At 39.8% G+C, this 15,581-nt stretch overlaps 1 protein-coding gene across 2 annotated transcripts in view; it reads left to right on the top strand.

Moving 5' to 3' along the window:
- Itih5 (inter-alpha-trypsin inhibitor heavy chain 5) overlaps positions 1 to 15,581 on the top strand; it is an 81,654-nt gene that overhangs the window by 35,622 nt on the left and 30,451 nt on the right. For both annotated transcript variants that reach the window (XM_015495187.2, XM_048812651.1), the window contains exons 6-7: positions 3,171 to 3,340; positions 4,152 to 4,268. In XM_015495187.2, the coding sequence (XP_015350673.1) occupies positions 3,171 to 3,340; positions 4,152 to 4,268 (287 nt within the window). The remainder of the gene's footprint in view (positions 1 to 3,170; positions 3,341 to 4,151; positions 4,269 to 15,581) is intronic.

The raw sequence follows: 15,581 nt of genomic DNA, 5'->3' as shown, positions 1-15,581 counted from the left end.
AATGTGCAAAAGGTCTCACAGCTAATAAGAAGTGGAATCAGTATTTGAATGTTAGTCCTTCTGACTTATGACCCTGAGCTCTTAGCTACATGTTGTTATGACTCTCATTCTTGGTGCTTTACCAGTGGTCACCATGGTGACATTGATCCCAGAGAACTACAGTTTCCTCTCTTCAAGGGCCTTTCCATTTTCAGCCCTCTTTTTCTTCCTATTATGTGATGGTCCTGAGGCTTCTTCAGCTGTGCCAGTAAACTGCATGGGGACACTTGTCAATGTGCCATCTTGATTTTTTCTAACTCCTTCAAATGAAAAGATTTGTTGGAAGGAGTTTGTTTCTTCTGTGATTTCTTTTTCTTTAAAAAAAAAAACTATATTTTGCAAACTCTCTGATCACTTCCAAAATCCCTGCCCTTGTTAAATGCAAATAATAGAATCAGTTTAGTCCTGAGGTTCCTGTTAAGGTTACACCTAAATTGTCTCTGAAAAATAACTGTCTGCTCTGTTGAAGGAAGTGTTTAAACTTCCTTTGACTTTAGTGTCTAATAAACCCTTAGCAGATAGAAGTTTATTCTTAAGTACAAATTACTGGGGCCATTTATGCTTCATTTCCTTTTTTTATTCTGCTAATTGAAGATGGGAAATTAGTGGTCAGCCTATTCCATGTTATCAACTTGAATAGATTTTCAAAAATAATCAGACACTTATAGCAATTTAAACCTGGCTTTGATTCCATATATGGATAAAAAAATCCCTGCACATATACTTATGATTAAGAATTCTTATTTTCATTTTGACTAGGAAATCTTATTTTTATTTTAAATCTTATTTTTATACTACTTATGATGCATTCATATTTCAAAATATGGGTTTTTATTGCTAAGTACATAGGCTGGTATTGTTTGCACTTATAACCGTGGTAGTCTGCTAAATAGTTCTTGTGTTCTAGTAGGAACTGAAGCTCAGAAGTAAAAATGGGATTCTCTTTGCTTAATATCTCATTGTGCTAGTTTTAAATAAATTACACAAAATTCATTCTTCTGATAATCTTTTTGTAATTCTAATTCGTATCCTAAGACTCACTTTGGGGAAAACTTTGGGGATTTTTTTTTTTTTAAACAACCATATGCTTCCTGGACAAGAGTGTGTTAGGGCAACTGAATGATTCATGAGTGAAAGGCTTTCTTTATGGACTAATTCTTCCATGTGGAAGAAATGACAGAATTTGAAGTCATCATTTTGTAGATCTAATGAATTAGTGGACCTAGCTTTCATCAGTCATTGGTAAAAGTATTAAGTGTACTATCACTGCAGAATGTCTGAACTTTTTAAGGGGATGAGGGTCAGGCCCACAACACCTGCATGTTGTCATTATTGGTACCACTAAAAGTAGACAGGGAGATATTGTGTACCATCTAGTGTGATGGAGTAGAAAGAGCTTGCCATCACCTAGAAGGTGTTCCATGAAGATACTTCACCTATGAAATCTTCATCACCTATGAAGTAGTTCAGTAGCATCAAACCTGAATAATCAAGCTTCCAGCTCTGACTTCCAGAACACCAGTGAACACAGGGGATTGAGCGGTGGTGCTCACCACTAACTGCACATTTGAATCACATGGGCAGTTTTTCAAAGACCTAATGCCTAGTCTTCATCTCAGAACAATTTAATGAGACTCTATGGGCCTGGGCATCAATATTTTTTTAATAGCTCCTCCAAATATTACAGTGTCAGCAGAAGAGAGGAACAAGTTCAATGAGCAGGATATATATGTATGTATATATGTATGTGTGTGTGTATAGTTTTAGTTAGGTTTGGCATCACTGTGACCGAAATACCCAGCAAGAACAACTTAAGGAAAAACTCATTTGGGGCTCATGGTTTCAGAGTTTTCATTCCATAGATGGCCAATTCCATTGCTCTGAGCCTGAGATGAGGCAGTACATCATGGGGGAAGGATGTGCTGGAGGGAAGCTGCTCCTCTCAAGGTAGCAAAGAAGCAGAGAGGTGGGGTGGGACTAAGTGCTACAGGAAAGATTCACCTTTCCAGGACACACACCCCCAGTGACCTCCTCTAGCCACGCCCCCCCTTGCCTATAGTTGATCCTTTCAAAATAGGATAGCTCACATAATCCAGTCATTTCACCTCTGACTTGTTAGAGTCTGTAAACAAGTCAGGATGGCGCCTGGCATTTTGCCAGAGAAATGTTAGGGTCTGTAAACAAGTCTGGATGGCGCCTGGCAAAATGCCAGAGGGAGTGGTTTGTGAAGTAACGCCAGCGAGCCCTTAAGTGTGGAGATTTCTTATTGGTTGACTGATGTATCTAGTTTATGCTAATTAAGATAAGCTGTGTGGAATGTATAAATACTGCTCCTGTCCTGCAATAAATGGCTCCCACTCCTGCTGTATCAACGTACACAAGTTGCTCGTCACCCCCCAGTTATTTTGCTGCAGCCGGACTGCGGCACTGACTGTTCTTCATATCCACACCATAACATCATAACACACACACACACACACACACACACACATATTTCAAAAAGAAGAGATATAGAGGGAAGGGACACTTGAGATTTAAAGACATTCTAAGAAACATTAACCAAATATGATGTGGGGATTTTGTTTTGAACCTGATTCAGACAAATCAACCACACCATGACATTTTTAAGAGAACTTTAAGACTGAGTATTAGACAATAATAAGACATCAAGCATTATCTTTGTTACTTGTGATAATGGTTTTGTAGTTATGATAGGAAAATATTCTTTTGTTACTGAAATATTTGGATGGAATATGATGTCTGAAATTTGTTATAAAATGATCTAGAAAAAAGCTGAAATAAAAGTAGATACAAGCAATTGGCAGAATGTTGCTAATTGTTTCAGTTGAGTGATGGATACATAGGGGGTTCATATTGCTATTCTTTCTACTTTTGTGCATTTTAACAATTTTCATAAAAGGTTCAGAAAGGAGCCATAACAGTGAAATATACGATAGCATATCTCTTACATTGTGGTATGTTAGTAACACAAAGTCTCAGAAGGTTATATGATCTGTACACCTGCAGTAAGATGAAGTCTAACCCTCTTTGTTTATACAATATTGACTCTTACTTCTTTTTAGGGAAATACTTTTATATTGTTATTTATGATGTTAATGTGTTATCTGCAGATGATTTGGGGCCACCTCCTTCTACTGCTATCAACCAAAATGAAACTTTTGCCAAGGTCGTTTTTAAGCCTACTGTGGTACAACAAGCCAAGATTGCCCAGAATGGAATTTTGGGAGATTTCATCATTCGATATGATGTCAATAGAGAAAAGAGCATTGGAGACATCCAGGTACCAGGCTTTGTGTTGCTATTTCATATTGGTAGCTTTTTGTTAGACTCAGAACTATTGATTTTGATATTTAGCTAAGGGCAAAAGCTCTTTTTGGTTCTTTGTAAATTTGTTTTACCCCAAAATATGTCTTCAAAGAAACTAGAGATGATCCTTGCTGGAAGCTGAGGGTACCTATTTCCTGCTCCAGTAATCTGGACAGCTAATGAAATCTAAAATGTAATTTTCCCTGTGGTGTTTTAGATGAGGTTGGAATTTTAGTTCATCTTCAATTTTAATTAAAGGAGACTGTTCCACAGCTTATTTCCTTTTAGGTTTTATTGCTCCAGAGACAGGGTGGGAATATTAAAATATATTAATGTGCATCCAGAATGTTGACAACCTTGATGTCTCAATGCGTACAATGCTTGATAAAAACTAGATAATGAAAAAAGTAGGATTCACACGTGGCAAGGTCAGAATGAGACAGATAGTTAAAGTTGAATGGGTTGTCATGATCAATACTTTCTTTTTTCAGTGCTGGGGATTTAAATCCAGGGTCTCACTCATGCTAGACAAGCACTCTGTACTTACACTCTCAATCCACTGATCAATAAATTTTAAAGGGATGATTCTATCCTTATAGGGATTGATTAGCATCTGGTTCCCTTAGAGGGATCAGAGCCACAGATAATTTTGCTTTGGGTGTGGAATGTGACCCTAGACTATTTCATGCCATCTTAGTTTTAAAAGCTCCATAGATTAACTATTTTGGATAATTTTCCTCCCTACTCTGAGTACTACCATTTTTTACTTTGTTTTTCCTTACCAGGTTCTAAATGGCTATTTTGTGCACTACTTTGCTCCCAAAGACCTTCCTCCTTTGCCCAAGAATGTGGTTTTTGTTCTTGACACCAGTGCCTCTATGGTGGGAACCAAACTCCGGCAGGTAAGTGAGTGCCACCTGCCTATTTTTTTCCTGTCTCAGGTTTTTCTGGGACAGTGATCTGCCTTGTGAATAAAATTTCAGTTGCTGCCAGATATCTGCTTTATCATGCAGCTATTCCTAACCACAGAGAACATTCCTAATTGATTAATTTAAGCCATGGATGTAAACCATTGTTCTAGCATGTTGGTTTTTAAGAGAGCAGAGGGACATGCTGTAGAAACACCTTGACATAGGGCACTGGCAGAGTGGATAACGTGAGACAAAGGAATACACTGAGAGGACCACTCAACCACACAGCCATTGTCCACAGAATGATTCTGCTCAGTGATGATTCCTTGGAGAATAACAGAGTAGGATCATTGGAAGTCCCCCTGGCATAGCCTTAGAATAAGGAATTCAGGTCTCCATAATTCAGGATTGATATTTTCACAGAATTTGCAGTGAATCTTAAAATTCCAGGGCTGAAAGGGATTAAGGGGCCATGTACTCTGCTGAGAAATTAAGTTATCCTGAAAATACAACTATTTACATTTTTTTAAAAAACAAATCATTAGAAAAGATGATTCCTTATCTTACTTTGGTATCATAAATATCATTTGGGCTATTTGTAATATATCCACAACTTTTATAAGGTGAATTGAGAGCTACAGGATGCCAGATCATTTATAACTCTACGATTCATTAAAAATTGAGTGAGGTCTTTATCTTTTCTTTTTAAATTCATTAACTATTTTTTAACTAATCGTATATATACAACCTGATGTGTTAAATAGTACCTCAAAGCTCTTAAGAACCCATATCCACCTGTTTCCACCATAGATCCCACTCCATATGTAATGGACTCTATTACAGCTAATGAAGTATTGCAAATATTTTTCTCAGTTGACTATTACTTTATAAATGATTTCTTGGATCATTTGTATTTTTAGAATCATGCAGTAAATTGACAGATCTTTGATAGAAGATTGACAGATCTTTTTTATGGTAAAATTGCTTTAAATATTTTTCATCAGAGTATAGCTAAATATGAGTTCTAATTAATATAGGCAAAAGTTAACCTCACCCTGAAAAATAGCTCTGTATTCCTCTTCAACATCACATCTCATTCAAGTTTATTTTGCCAACTCTTCCATTTTTATTGCTTTTCCTTCTTTCCTGTATCTTTTTTTAAATTCTAATTCTACGTGACGGTGGAATGCATTTTGACCCATCATACATGAATGGTGTATAACTTCTCATTCTTGATCTTCTGTCTAAAAGTACTTTCCTTTTGCCTGAAGATCATCCATTAATCGTGTTAAAATCTTTAACATTGTAGGTTTTTTGTGAAGAATTCTCCCAGTTTTTGTTGGCCAGAGAATTATTTACTTCCCTTCATTTTTTTCAAGTGCATTTTTACTGGATATGGAATTTTAGGTTGGCTTCCATTGTCTTCTGGCTTCCATTTTTGCTATTGAAAAAGTCAGTAAAAACTTAAACTGTTTTTCCTCTAAGGGAATTTTAATTATTGACTACTTTTAAGATTTTCCTTTGTCTTTAGTTTTCTATCATTTTAACATGGTGATTTTAGGGTGAATTTCTTTCTATTTATTCTGCCTGAAGTTCATAGAACCTCCTGAATTTGTGGATTCATTATGTTCTCAGTCATAATCTCGGAAGTTCACTTTTCCATGTGTGATTCCAATGTTAGAGTTTTTATTCTTCTCTGTTTTCCACATTCTCTTTTATATATTCCAACTTACCCATGCTTCATTTCATACCTATCTTCCAGTTCACAAATACTCTGTTCAGATATGTCTAAGTGATTGTTAGACTCATCTCTTGAGTTATTTTGGTTATTGTACTTTTTAGCTTTAGAAATCCTATTTGTTTTCAAATATTTCTCAAATCTGTCTAGTCATTTTTAAAAGAATTTTCAGTTATTTTACAAAGTTTTTTTTAATAATGTTTTTAAAATTTTCCCAAGTACAGTAATGTTCTTAAAGTCTGTGTCTAATAAATCTAAACTTTGGAGCCTCTTAGGGGCTGTTTTTATTCTCTCTCATCTTCTTGCCTTATGTGACTGGATATCTTTGATTGAATTATGAACATTAAATTTTAGAAATTGTTGGTAAAACTGTATTGAGCCCTGGTATTATGGTGTGTTCTTCTAGAGAAAGTTTTGACTTGTTTCTGTTAAGCGCGTAATCTGGGATTCTTCAGACCTTATTCTGGGCTCAAGATTTTTCTGGGAACCCAGATGGCTCAAAGTTGGAGTGCTTGAGATTACTGAAACACGATTTCAAAATTTAAATAAATACATTTTCTCTGGCTTTTGAGATATTCTCAGTGGGAAGACTGGGGCCAAATTGCCTGTAGTTTTCTCAAGTTTTTCCCGAAGTTTCAATCACACCATAGTGAAGTACTCTTTCATAGTATGTAATTATTTATTGATGTTTTGGAGAGGCTTCATGGTCTTTCCATATGTAGAAAGTATTCTGAAAGGTTTTTTGCTTTATATAAGTTCTTAAGTGCCATTTGCTGCCCAAGTTGTATTTGTGACTTTGGTGGCTACATAATGAACATTGGTAGGACAACCAAAACTATTGTTGGCCACAGAATACTGTGCTAATCGGTCTTTTGTGTAATCTAGCATGACATTTCCCACTTGTATCTTCAATCAATAAACAGTTACTAAGTAGGTGTCATATGGTAGATTTCTCCATGTATTTCATTTAATTCTTGAGCATCTATGTGTCTTGGATTTTCTTTCCTCTTTCTCTTTCTGTATCATGAGGACAGGGTTTGGGTTTCCTCTGAACTAATTTAACTTAATGAAGAAAGTTACTAAAACCAACCTAAATCCCTGTTATCACCATATATTTTGTATTCTGATACTTTTGTTTACCATCATATCTTGAATGCATCTTGTTATTAAATATTCTTTAAAAACCTGATTTTAATGGTCATGGAGCAGTACTACCTAATAGAAACTTCTATGAGAACAGAAATATTCCATCCCTATGCTGTCAAATCTGGTAGCCACTCATCACATATAGCTGTTGAACATGTGAAATGTGGCTATTGCAACCAGGAAACTGAATTTTTTATTTTATTTAATTTCAATAAGTTTAAATTTGAATAGCTAATGGTTACCACATGAGATAGTGTAGCTGTATAATATTTACCCCACACATGAGAGACTCTTAAATTATTCTCATTTTTTTGCTATTACAAACACCACTGGGATGAGTGTCTTTGTGTAGAAATCCTTGACCACATGCCCAGTCATTTTCTTGTTAGATTCTTAGAAGTAGAATTACTGGGGCAAAGAATGACAACTCATTAGTGTGTTTTGATACATATTACAAATACATTTTCTATAAAGGCTGAACCAATTTATAACATTTAAGCCTATTATCAGAATAACCATGCCCAAAGATATGTATGAAAATACAGGGACATTTTTAATTAATTTTTAAATGGGGGGTACTTTTAAGCCTAAAAACAATGAAAGTAATTATAAGGAAAAAAACCCACAATAACTTGAGTTGCATAAAAATATTAAACTGTTGTAAATTTTAAAAGCAAGGGTCAATAAAATATCGTGAAATTATGGTAAATTAAAAGTCTAAAAGTCAAGAAAAAATTGGTAAGTTGTAGGCAGGAGAAAGACAGAGGAGTTGATCATGAATATAAATGAGCTATTCCAGATCACAAAAAGGTAATCCTACACATGAAAATAAGCAAAGAATGTGAAACAGTCCAGAAGAAATAAGAGGATTCTGTGAGATCATGGGAAAAGGGTCAAGTATATTTAATGCAAATGTAAAGAAATACTGTTTTTATCTTCATGGTTTCAAACTGTAAATAGTGTAAATTATTAATAATGACACTTTCAATAGCATGCATGTGTAGAACTCAACACAATGATAATATTTGGATTATTTCCCAATAAAGTGTTAAGCAGTTCCAAAGTGGGAAGTTCTTCATCAGTCCCACTGTCCCTCCACCCAGAGCCCATTAATTACCCACAGGCTGCTGCAGCTTGAAACACTCATGGCTCCCATGCTTGAGTCACTTCGGGGACTGACTCCAAACCCAGTTCATTCCAATACACAATCATCTTCTTCCCCATCTGACAGGACAATGATCAAGAATTTTCTTACCAAGTAACTCCCCAAAAGATAATTCCTGCCCCCAATTATACAGAGAAAACCTATGAGCCAGGTGAGGTGGTGCAGGCTGTAATCCAACTTGGGAGGCTTGAAACAGGAGAATTGCAAGTTTGAGGCCAGCCTCAGCAACTTGGTGAGGCCCTAAGCAATTTAGTGAGATCCTGTCTCAAAATAAAAATAAAAAAAGGCTGGGGATGTGGCTCAATGGTTAGCCTTGGATTTAATCCTTGGTACAAAAACAAACAAGCCCATGAGATAAATCACCATCTCCTAAATTTATTGTCACTCATAAAATAGTTTCAACACCTCTTTAAAAAAAATCCTGGAGCATTTTCACATGGTATTTATTATGCTGTGGTTTTATGTGAATTAAGTAATAAGGGGATATTTAATTTCTGTAATCATTTGCATTGAATCTATGGTGAAACTGAGGTTCAGCACAGGTAGGTAATGGGTGGTGAGTAGCAGGGTCAGCCTCATTCTGAGATCCAACTCTGAAGCCTATGAACCAATGGTGCCATGGCACCTCTAGACATGGAACATGTTGTAAGGCAGCCCTGTCATGTGCAGCAGCAGAGAAGTGCACATAGGTACAAGGTCAGGGCACTGACCCCTTTCAAGACCTGGTTGAGAAGGCTGCAGCAGGCGGGATTTCCTACTTTCTGTAACAGCAGTGCGATGACACATACCAGACCCTTTGTCATCCTCCCTCTTCCTTCATTCCTGGATGCTAGTCACTGACAGTCTGGCATGTGCTTTGCTGGCTCTTAGCTGCAGCCTGGCTTCTGTCCAAGAGAATCACCCTGGACCAGCCAAACACATGTCTGAGCCATTCCTAAAGCCCCTTGCTGCATTGAGTGGTTTCAAAAACTACTACTTTCGCAATTCTCAGCTTCTCTCAGGCCACAGCACTAAGTAAAAAGCTCTGCTGGCTCTTGGACCATCTTGTGTATGATGCTGTGTCTTCAGAGCAGAGGACAGTTGCCCCAAGCACAGCGTTTTCATACTGTGTCAACAAACTTGGCAACGTGTGACATTTGTCACAGTCCCCTTGGATTTTACTAAGAATCATTCACTGTGATTTTGGATGTTTTGGCTTCCATCATGTTTGATGGGCTTGACTGACTTTAAAGTACTTATCACAATATAGGGCATATAGTTGGGCATATATACTGAATAATTACATGAACAATTGGCTTATAAATTGTAAGATCACTTAACCTTGATGTATCCACTCGGTAAGGGCCATAGCAGCCCTTAGGAGCCCCTGAAGCCATGCACATCTGGCACTTTCTGCTTCCTGTCCTAATCCAGTGGAAAGTGAGTCTGGAAACCAGGGTTTCCCCAGCAGGAGAGCAGGGACAGAGTCTGCCATGACATGGTTGTTGGCACTTGACTTTGTTTTTTCTCTCCCACGTTTTTCCAGATGAATCTGTTGAGAGGTGGTGGCTCTGGTGCTGGGTCAGGCAAGATTTCTGCCTCACTATTTGAGCTTGTAAAACTCAGGGAGAGCAGGAGCTGAGAAGAGCAGCACAAAGGAGGGACATGTGACCAGGGTTGACTCTTTTCCCCTTGTTAGTCGCAGGCTGAAGGCACGGGCATTGTTGACATGCACGGCCTTTGGAACATCAAGGATAACATCCTGTCTGTTGAATACGTTTTTCCTTGGCCAAAGCCCACATTTTTTTTCTCTTTTCTTCCCTTAGCCTGTGTAATTACTTCTACTACTCATGTTTTCATATTAAGGAGCATGGCCGAGGAACCTCTTTGGTAACCACACAGTGACTAATGGATCATTTACTAGGCGTTTTGTATGTTGTAACTTTCTCCAAACCTGTTCCCACACTCTGCCATTCTGCACCAACCCTAGTAGCTTTGGGAAATTTGTCTTTATCTATTTAATTTGGTTGAGAATATCAAAGGATAGAGAACAAGCAAGGTGTTTCTTTTTTAAAAAAAATTAATATTTATTTTTAGTTGTTGATGGGCTTTATTTATTTATATGCGGTGCTGAGAACCAATGCCTCACACATGCTGAGCAAGCCCTTTAACACTGAGCCACAGGCCCAGTCCCAAGCATGGTGTTTCTTATTTGTCATTGCAAAATTAAAATGAAGGTAAGTTAGAACTAATGGAGTAGAGGACGGTGATCTGCGTGCTGCTTGTATGTCATTCATGGATTCACCTTATCCTCTAGGTCAGTTTCTACTTCACTGTTCAAAATTGGGATTCTAAGGATTTGGACATTTTAACTTGTACTGTTAAATAATCTGCAAGCTGCTTGGGTCTGGGGTCATCATGTTTTTTGATCATTGTAGTATGTATTCCCAGCTCTTAGCACAGCACCTAACGCATAGTAGGTCAGGATATTTGCTGAGACTATACCAGCACAAGGACTTTAAATTCACCTCACAGGTTTTAAGGCACAGTAAATATAATTGAGTTATCAGTACATACTAAAGCACTGGTCACAGTGCTTATTTTTCCCATGTTACCTTTCGGCAACCCAGTGAAGTAGGCGTTGCTATCTCCTTTCTATAGGTGGACAGGTGATGGTCAGGATGTTGTTGTAGCTATGCTGAAATACACAAAGGTACATGAAGTAAAAAGCTAGGATTCAAGCGCAAGTCAACTCCACCCTAAAGCTCTTCACCATACATTAGATGTGAACCATTACAAAACCTCAGACCATCTCTCAAGCTCAGAGGCTCCACCCACTCTTGTTGCCAAGGAGCGTGAGAGAGAATGCTGTGCATCTCAGGTGAGCTCACACAAAAGTCACCTATCCTGGGTCTTCCGCCAGCAGCAGCATGTTGCGGGGAAAAAAACTAATGGAACCGTTCTGCTCTGATCCATAGAATTAGTGAGTAGCATTTTATTAATTAAATGCTGGGCATTATTTAAGCATACCTGGGCATTTAAAGGCTTCTTTCCCATTCACAATTTGGATGGGACAGATTGACTCCAAGTGTAGGGACAGTGGAGGTACAGAGTGAGGCTCTAGGAGTGATCGTGAAGTCCAGTGATGACCCATAGTGCAGATTCATTCTAGCCCTCCTCTTCAAGAACACGTGGGCCCATTGTATGCTGAAAGGGAAGATTCTTGACGCTATGAGGATGTGCAGGAAGTAGCTTTCATGTGATGGTGTCCCTGGGCAGCAGGAGGAATGCTCGGAACACGCAGGGGAATCCAGAAGGGCCTCTGGTCAGAGGGGAGAGTTCTCAGGACAAACTGAGTCTCTCAGAAAGGGCCTGAGGGATGTGAGTGTGGAGGCATTTGAGAATGAGCACTGCTGGTTGTCATTCAGATACAAGTCAACAGGAAGCTTTGGGTGTCCAGGTCCTGGACCCCGTTTTAAACATCTATAAACATGGCTCCAGGGAATAACAAGAGTCAACTTCCCTCTTTCTGGTTGGACAAACTTTCTATAAAATAACTAATAGTAAATCTCTTAGGGCTTTGCAGGCAAGGTGGTTTCTGTTGTAACTACTCGACTCAACAAGAGCTGCCATAGATCATTTGCAAAGAAAGAGCCATGACTGTGTACCAGTAAAACTTTATTTGTTAAACACAGCAAGCAGCCTGGATTCTGCTCCTGGACCACAGTTGGCTCACCCCTCGTCCAGAGTAGTGACTAATTCGTGTGTGGGTAGAGGTTTTTTTCAGTGGAAAGTACTTATTCTGTCTAACAGGTGACCCTTGTCAAAATATCGCCCCTAGGAGATGATTGTTTGAAATATATTAAACATAGAGATCTGAGGCTTGGGGCAGGATGCAGAAGATGGTGTTAAAACTGGTGTTTTTTTGTCTTTGACTCAGAACATGAAGTAATATATGATGAGCAGAGGGCAAAATATTGTTTCCCCAGGCCATCAATGAGAATTTGAATCTTTAGCTTTAGGGAAACATTGCCCTCCCACAATGATGATACAGAAAATTTCAAATAAACTAGAGGCACCCAATTTTGTTGAAAAGAAAATGGTCAAGGTAATTACGATGTACCTAAATGAGATCATGCTTAAAAAGCACCGAGTGTCTCTGAACACAAGCCCCAGGTGAGCTGTCATGCAGAGAAGACCAGTGTGGAGCCAAAGGGCTCCAGCACTTCACCTGCTCAGGTTGCAGGCTCCTTGAAACCCTCTGAAGCATGGATACAGTAAATGCTTTTCTGGCATTTTCTGGCATCTCCCTTTCTGGTTTCCTGATTTTGCAGTCTTGTCTCGAATTGGGATTGCCAAAATTTTCTGTCAAAGGCTAGATAGAGGCTGAAAGGAAACTTTGCTACAAGTAAAGATGAGATAAACTCAATGAGTCAAAGAGAATCAAGTGAGATAACAAACCTGGAAGGGCTTATCGGAGTGTCGGGACACTTGGTTGTTCAGGGGATTGCATAGCCTTGGCTGGCTGATTGAAATTCCAACTGGGTGAGCTACCAATGCCAGAAAGCACAGCCACCCCCTTCTCTTGTCCAAGACATCTGACTCTCCCCCCTGTTTCCAGCTTGGCTTTGACTCTGAACTTCAGATTCTCCAAGAATGAGACAAATGATTGTATGCTGTGGGCGAGGTGCGAGGCATAGGGGAATCAAGGAAAAATAACACAGAGCCTATTGTCTCAAGAAGGCCAGAGAAGAAGAGAGAGTCAGACAAAAATTATATATAAAGTACTCCATATAATGGAGGTACGTGGAAGGCCAAGTCATTGTGCAGTGAGGTGGTGACCAGTTCTAGGGGTGGGAGTGGGGGTGACTGTCTCTTGAGGGACATAGTTGAGTAGTCTCAAAGGTCTCGCAGAAGTTAGTCAAGTGGATGGGATGAGAGAGGGGGGGAAGGATCGGTGCAGACAGAGGGATCACATGTATAAAAACACAGAGGTAGTATTTTCAAGAAAGTCGACTCACTGTAATAAAGGACTTTAGGATTTTTCTGGGGAAAACACAGAACAGTCACAATTATTCAAACCTGTTCTGTCATGTAGAGAGTGGAAAGAAATTTAGGGAAGAGGAAGAGCTGAGGTATCAAAAGATAAATGATGGAGGTGGAATAGGTAGGAACTGGTCTAGTCCTTGGAGATGAGATGCAGATTTCTTGTCAGAAAGGGAATGAGTGAGCTCTTGGTTGAGGAAATACATAAAGAAAGAGCGGAAACCAGAATGAATTTAGCTGGACGTGGTGGCACATGCCTGTAATCCCAGTGCCTCTGGAGGCTGAGGCAGGAGGATTGCAAGTTCAAAGCCAGCCTCAGAAAGCGAGACGCTAAGCAACCCAGTGAGACCCTGTCTCTAAATGAAATACAAAATAGGGCTGGGGATGTGGCTCAGTGGTCGAGTGCCCCTGAGTTCAATTCCTAGAACCCCCGCCCTCCCCCAAAGAAAATGAATACTAGAATCTCTGAAGGTTTCGGTAATATTTTGGATTGGATAACATGAAAATTTGTCTGGCTTCCTTGTTCCTTGAAAGAAGTCTTTTAAGAGCAGGGCTGAGCTGTAACAAGTGAAGAACATCAGAGTCTAAGATTGGAAAGGGCACTGAAGAGCAAATGCTGACCACCATAGTTAGTGATGTCCCCCGAGGAGAGTGTCAGTGTCCACATCCCAGGCCTGGGGCTTTAAGCCCACGTGGGAATAGCAGATGAGGCCTTGGGCCTTCTGACCCTTGCCTAGAGCTGGTTCCTTTGAAGGACCACATCTTCAGTGAAATAACAGAAAAAACTTCACTCACTGCTATAGGAAGGCAGCTTAGAAGTTTGCCCAACTCTCAATGGGCTTGAGTGAGGTGTGGGGAGAAGGACTTTCCTACAAAACATGGGACTCAAATAAAATAGAACAGAACGCATTTAGGGTGGTGATTGAATATACAACCATCTAATCAAAGAACTGTCCCATAAGGGAGTGTGAGAGAGTGATAACCCAGAGGCACTTGGCAGAAGCTTCTGGAGGGACACGGTGAGAGTCAAGCTGCACGGGATCCCCCCAGATAAAGCCTCTCTGAGGAGATGCCCACAACCCTGCAGTCGGACACACGCTGGATGTTGGGGAGCAGGAGAGTAACAAGAAAGATTCTTAAGATTGCAGAACTGGGGACAGAAGTACAGAATTCTAAAGGAGGAGCTGGTTTGAGATAAAGAATATTATGCACTGGGTTTTCAGCAGGTTACACTGGAAGTGATGGTATGGTGATAAGGCATGGGGAAGGAAAGCCTGGGGAGAAGTCAGTCCTGGAGAGGTGGACCTGGGAAACCCCTCAAGGGGAGTTGTAGCTACAGTATGGATGAGATTCCTTTAGGGACAGAGGAGAGACTGGGCCTCATAGGAGGAGGTCAGCGGGGCTGGGGAGAGGGAAAGAAAGAGATGGTGAGAAGGCAGGATTGAGCCCCAGATGTACTGGAGGTGGAAGAGGGTCATATGCTTGTGACTAGTCAGTTCTCTAGTGAATGAAGAGATTCCAGTAAGGGTCAAAAAAACCAAAGTCCCTTTGAGCAATTGAAACTACTTTTCAGTGGTGGTGGCCTGCCTATGGGGTGGCATTTCCCATTTTGGGATGACCACCATTCATGTGACCACCTGCCAGGACCTCTAGAAGCAGTTTTTGCATGTTGCAGAGAGTTTGGAGCATGAGACCTGCTTGATGCTATCTGTCTAATGTATCCAGTGTGGTGAGGAGAATGGGAGGGAGAAAATGTTAGAGAGGGTGTTTGGAGTTCCAGATAGCAGACCTGCATCTTTAAGCCAGAGATCCAGGGTGGGCCAAGGCCAGGTCTCAGTCACTTCCTTAGGCATTGTGTTATGATTTGGCACTTGTTGGGCTCTTCTTGTGTCTGACTCAGGCAGGTCTGCTTCTTGAAGCCATTGTTCCTCTGAATGAACTCTTGGATTTAGTGTCCTGGACCTCCAAGGACCCTCTGGGATCAGCCATCTCTCTGAGTTGGGGTGACAGGAAAGAAAGTTCTCATGTTTGCTGATTGAGACACTTTTTCTAATTCTCTGAAATTCCACTTTTGCTAGGATGTGGTCATAATGCAAGTTCCACCAGTCTGCCTAATGACAACAGATGCTAATTGCTCAACTGAGGTTAGAAAGATGGATAAGATGTATCTAATAGTATAAGCATCTGTCATAGTCTGTCCCAGCTGCCCCAGAGTACCATGGATTCGGTG

This window comes from Marmota marmota, unplaced genomic scaffold (assembly GCF_001458135.2).
Source record: "Marmota marmota marmota unplaced genomic scaffold, marMar, whole genome shotgun sequence".
NCBI lineage: Eukaryota > Metazoa > Chordata > Mammalia > Rodentia > Sciuridae > Marmota > Marmota marmota.
This window is presented reverse-complemented; position numbering and strand designations above follow the sequence as displayed.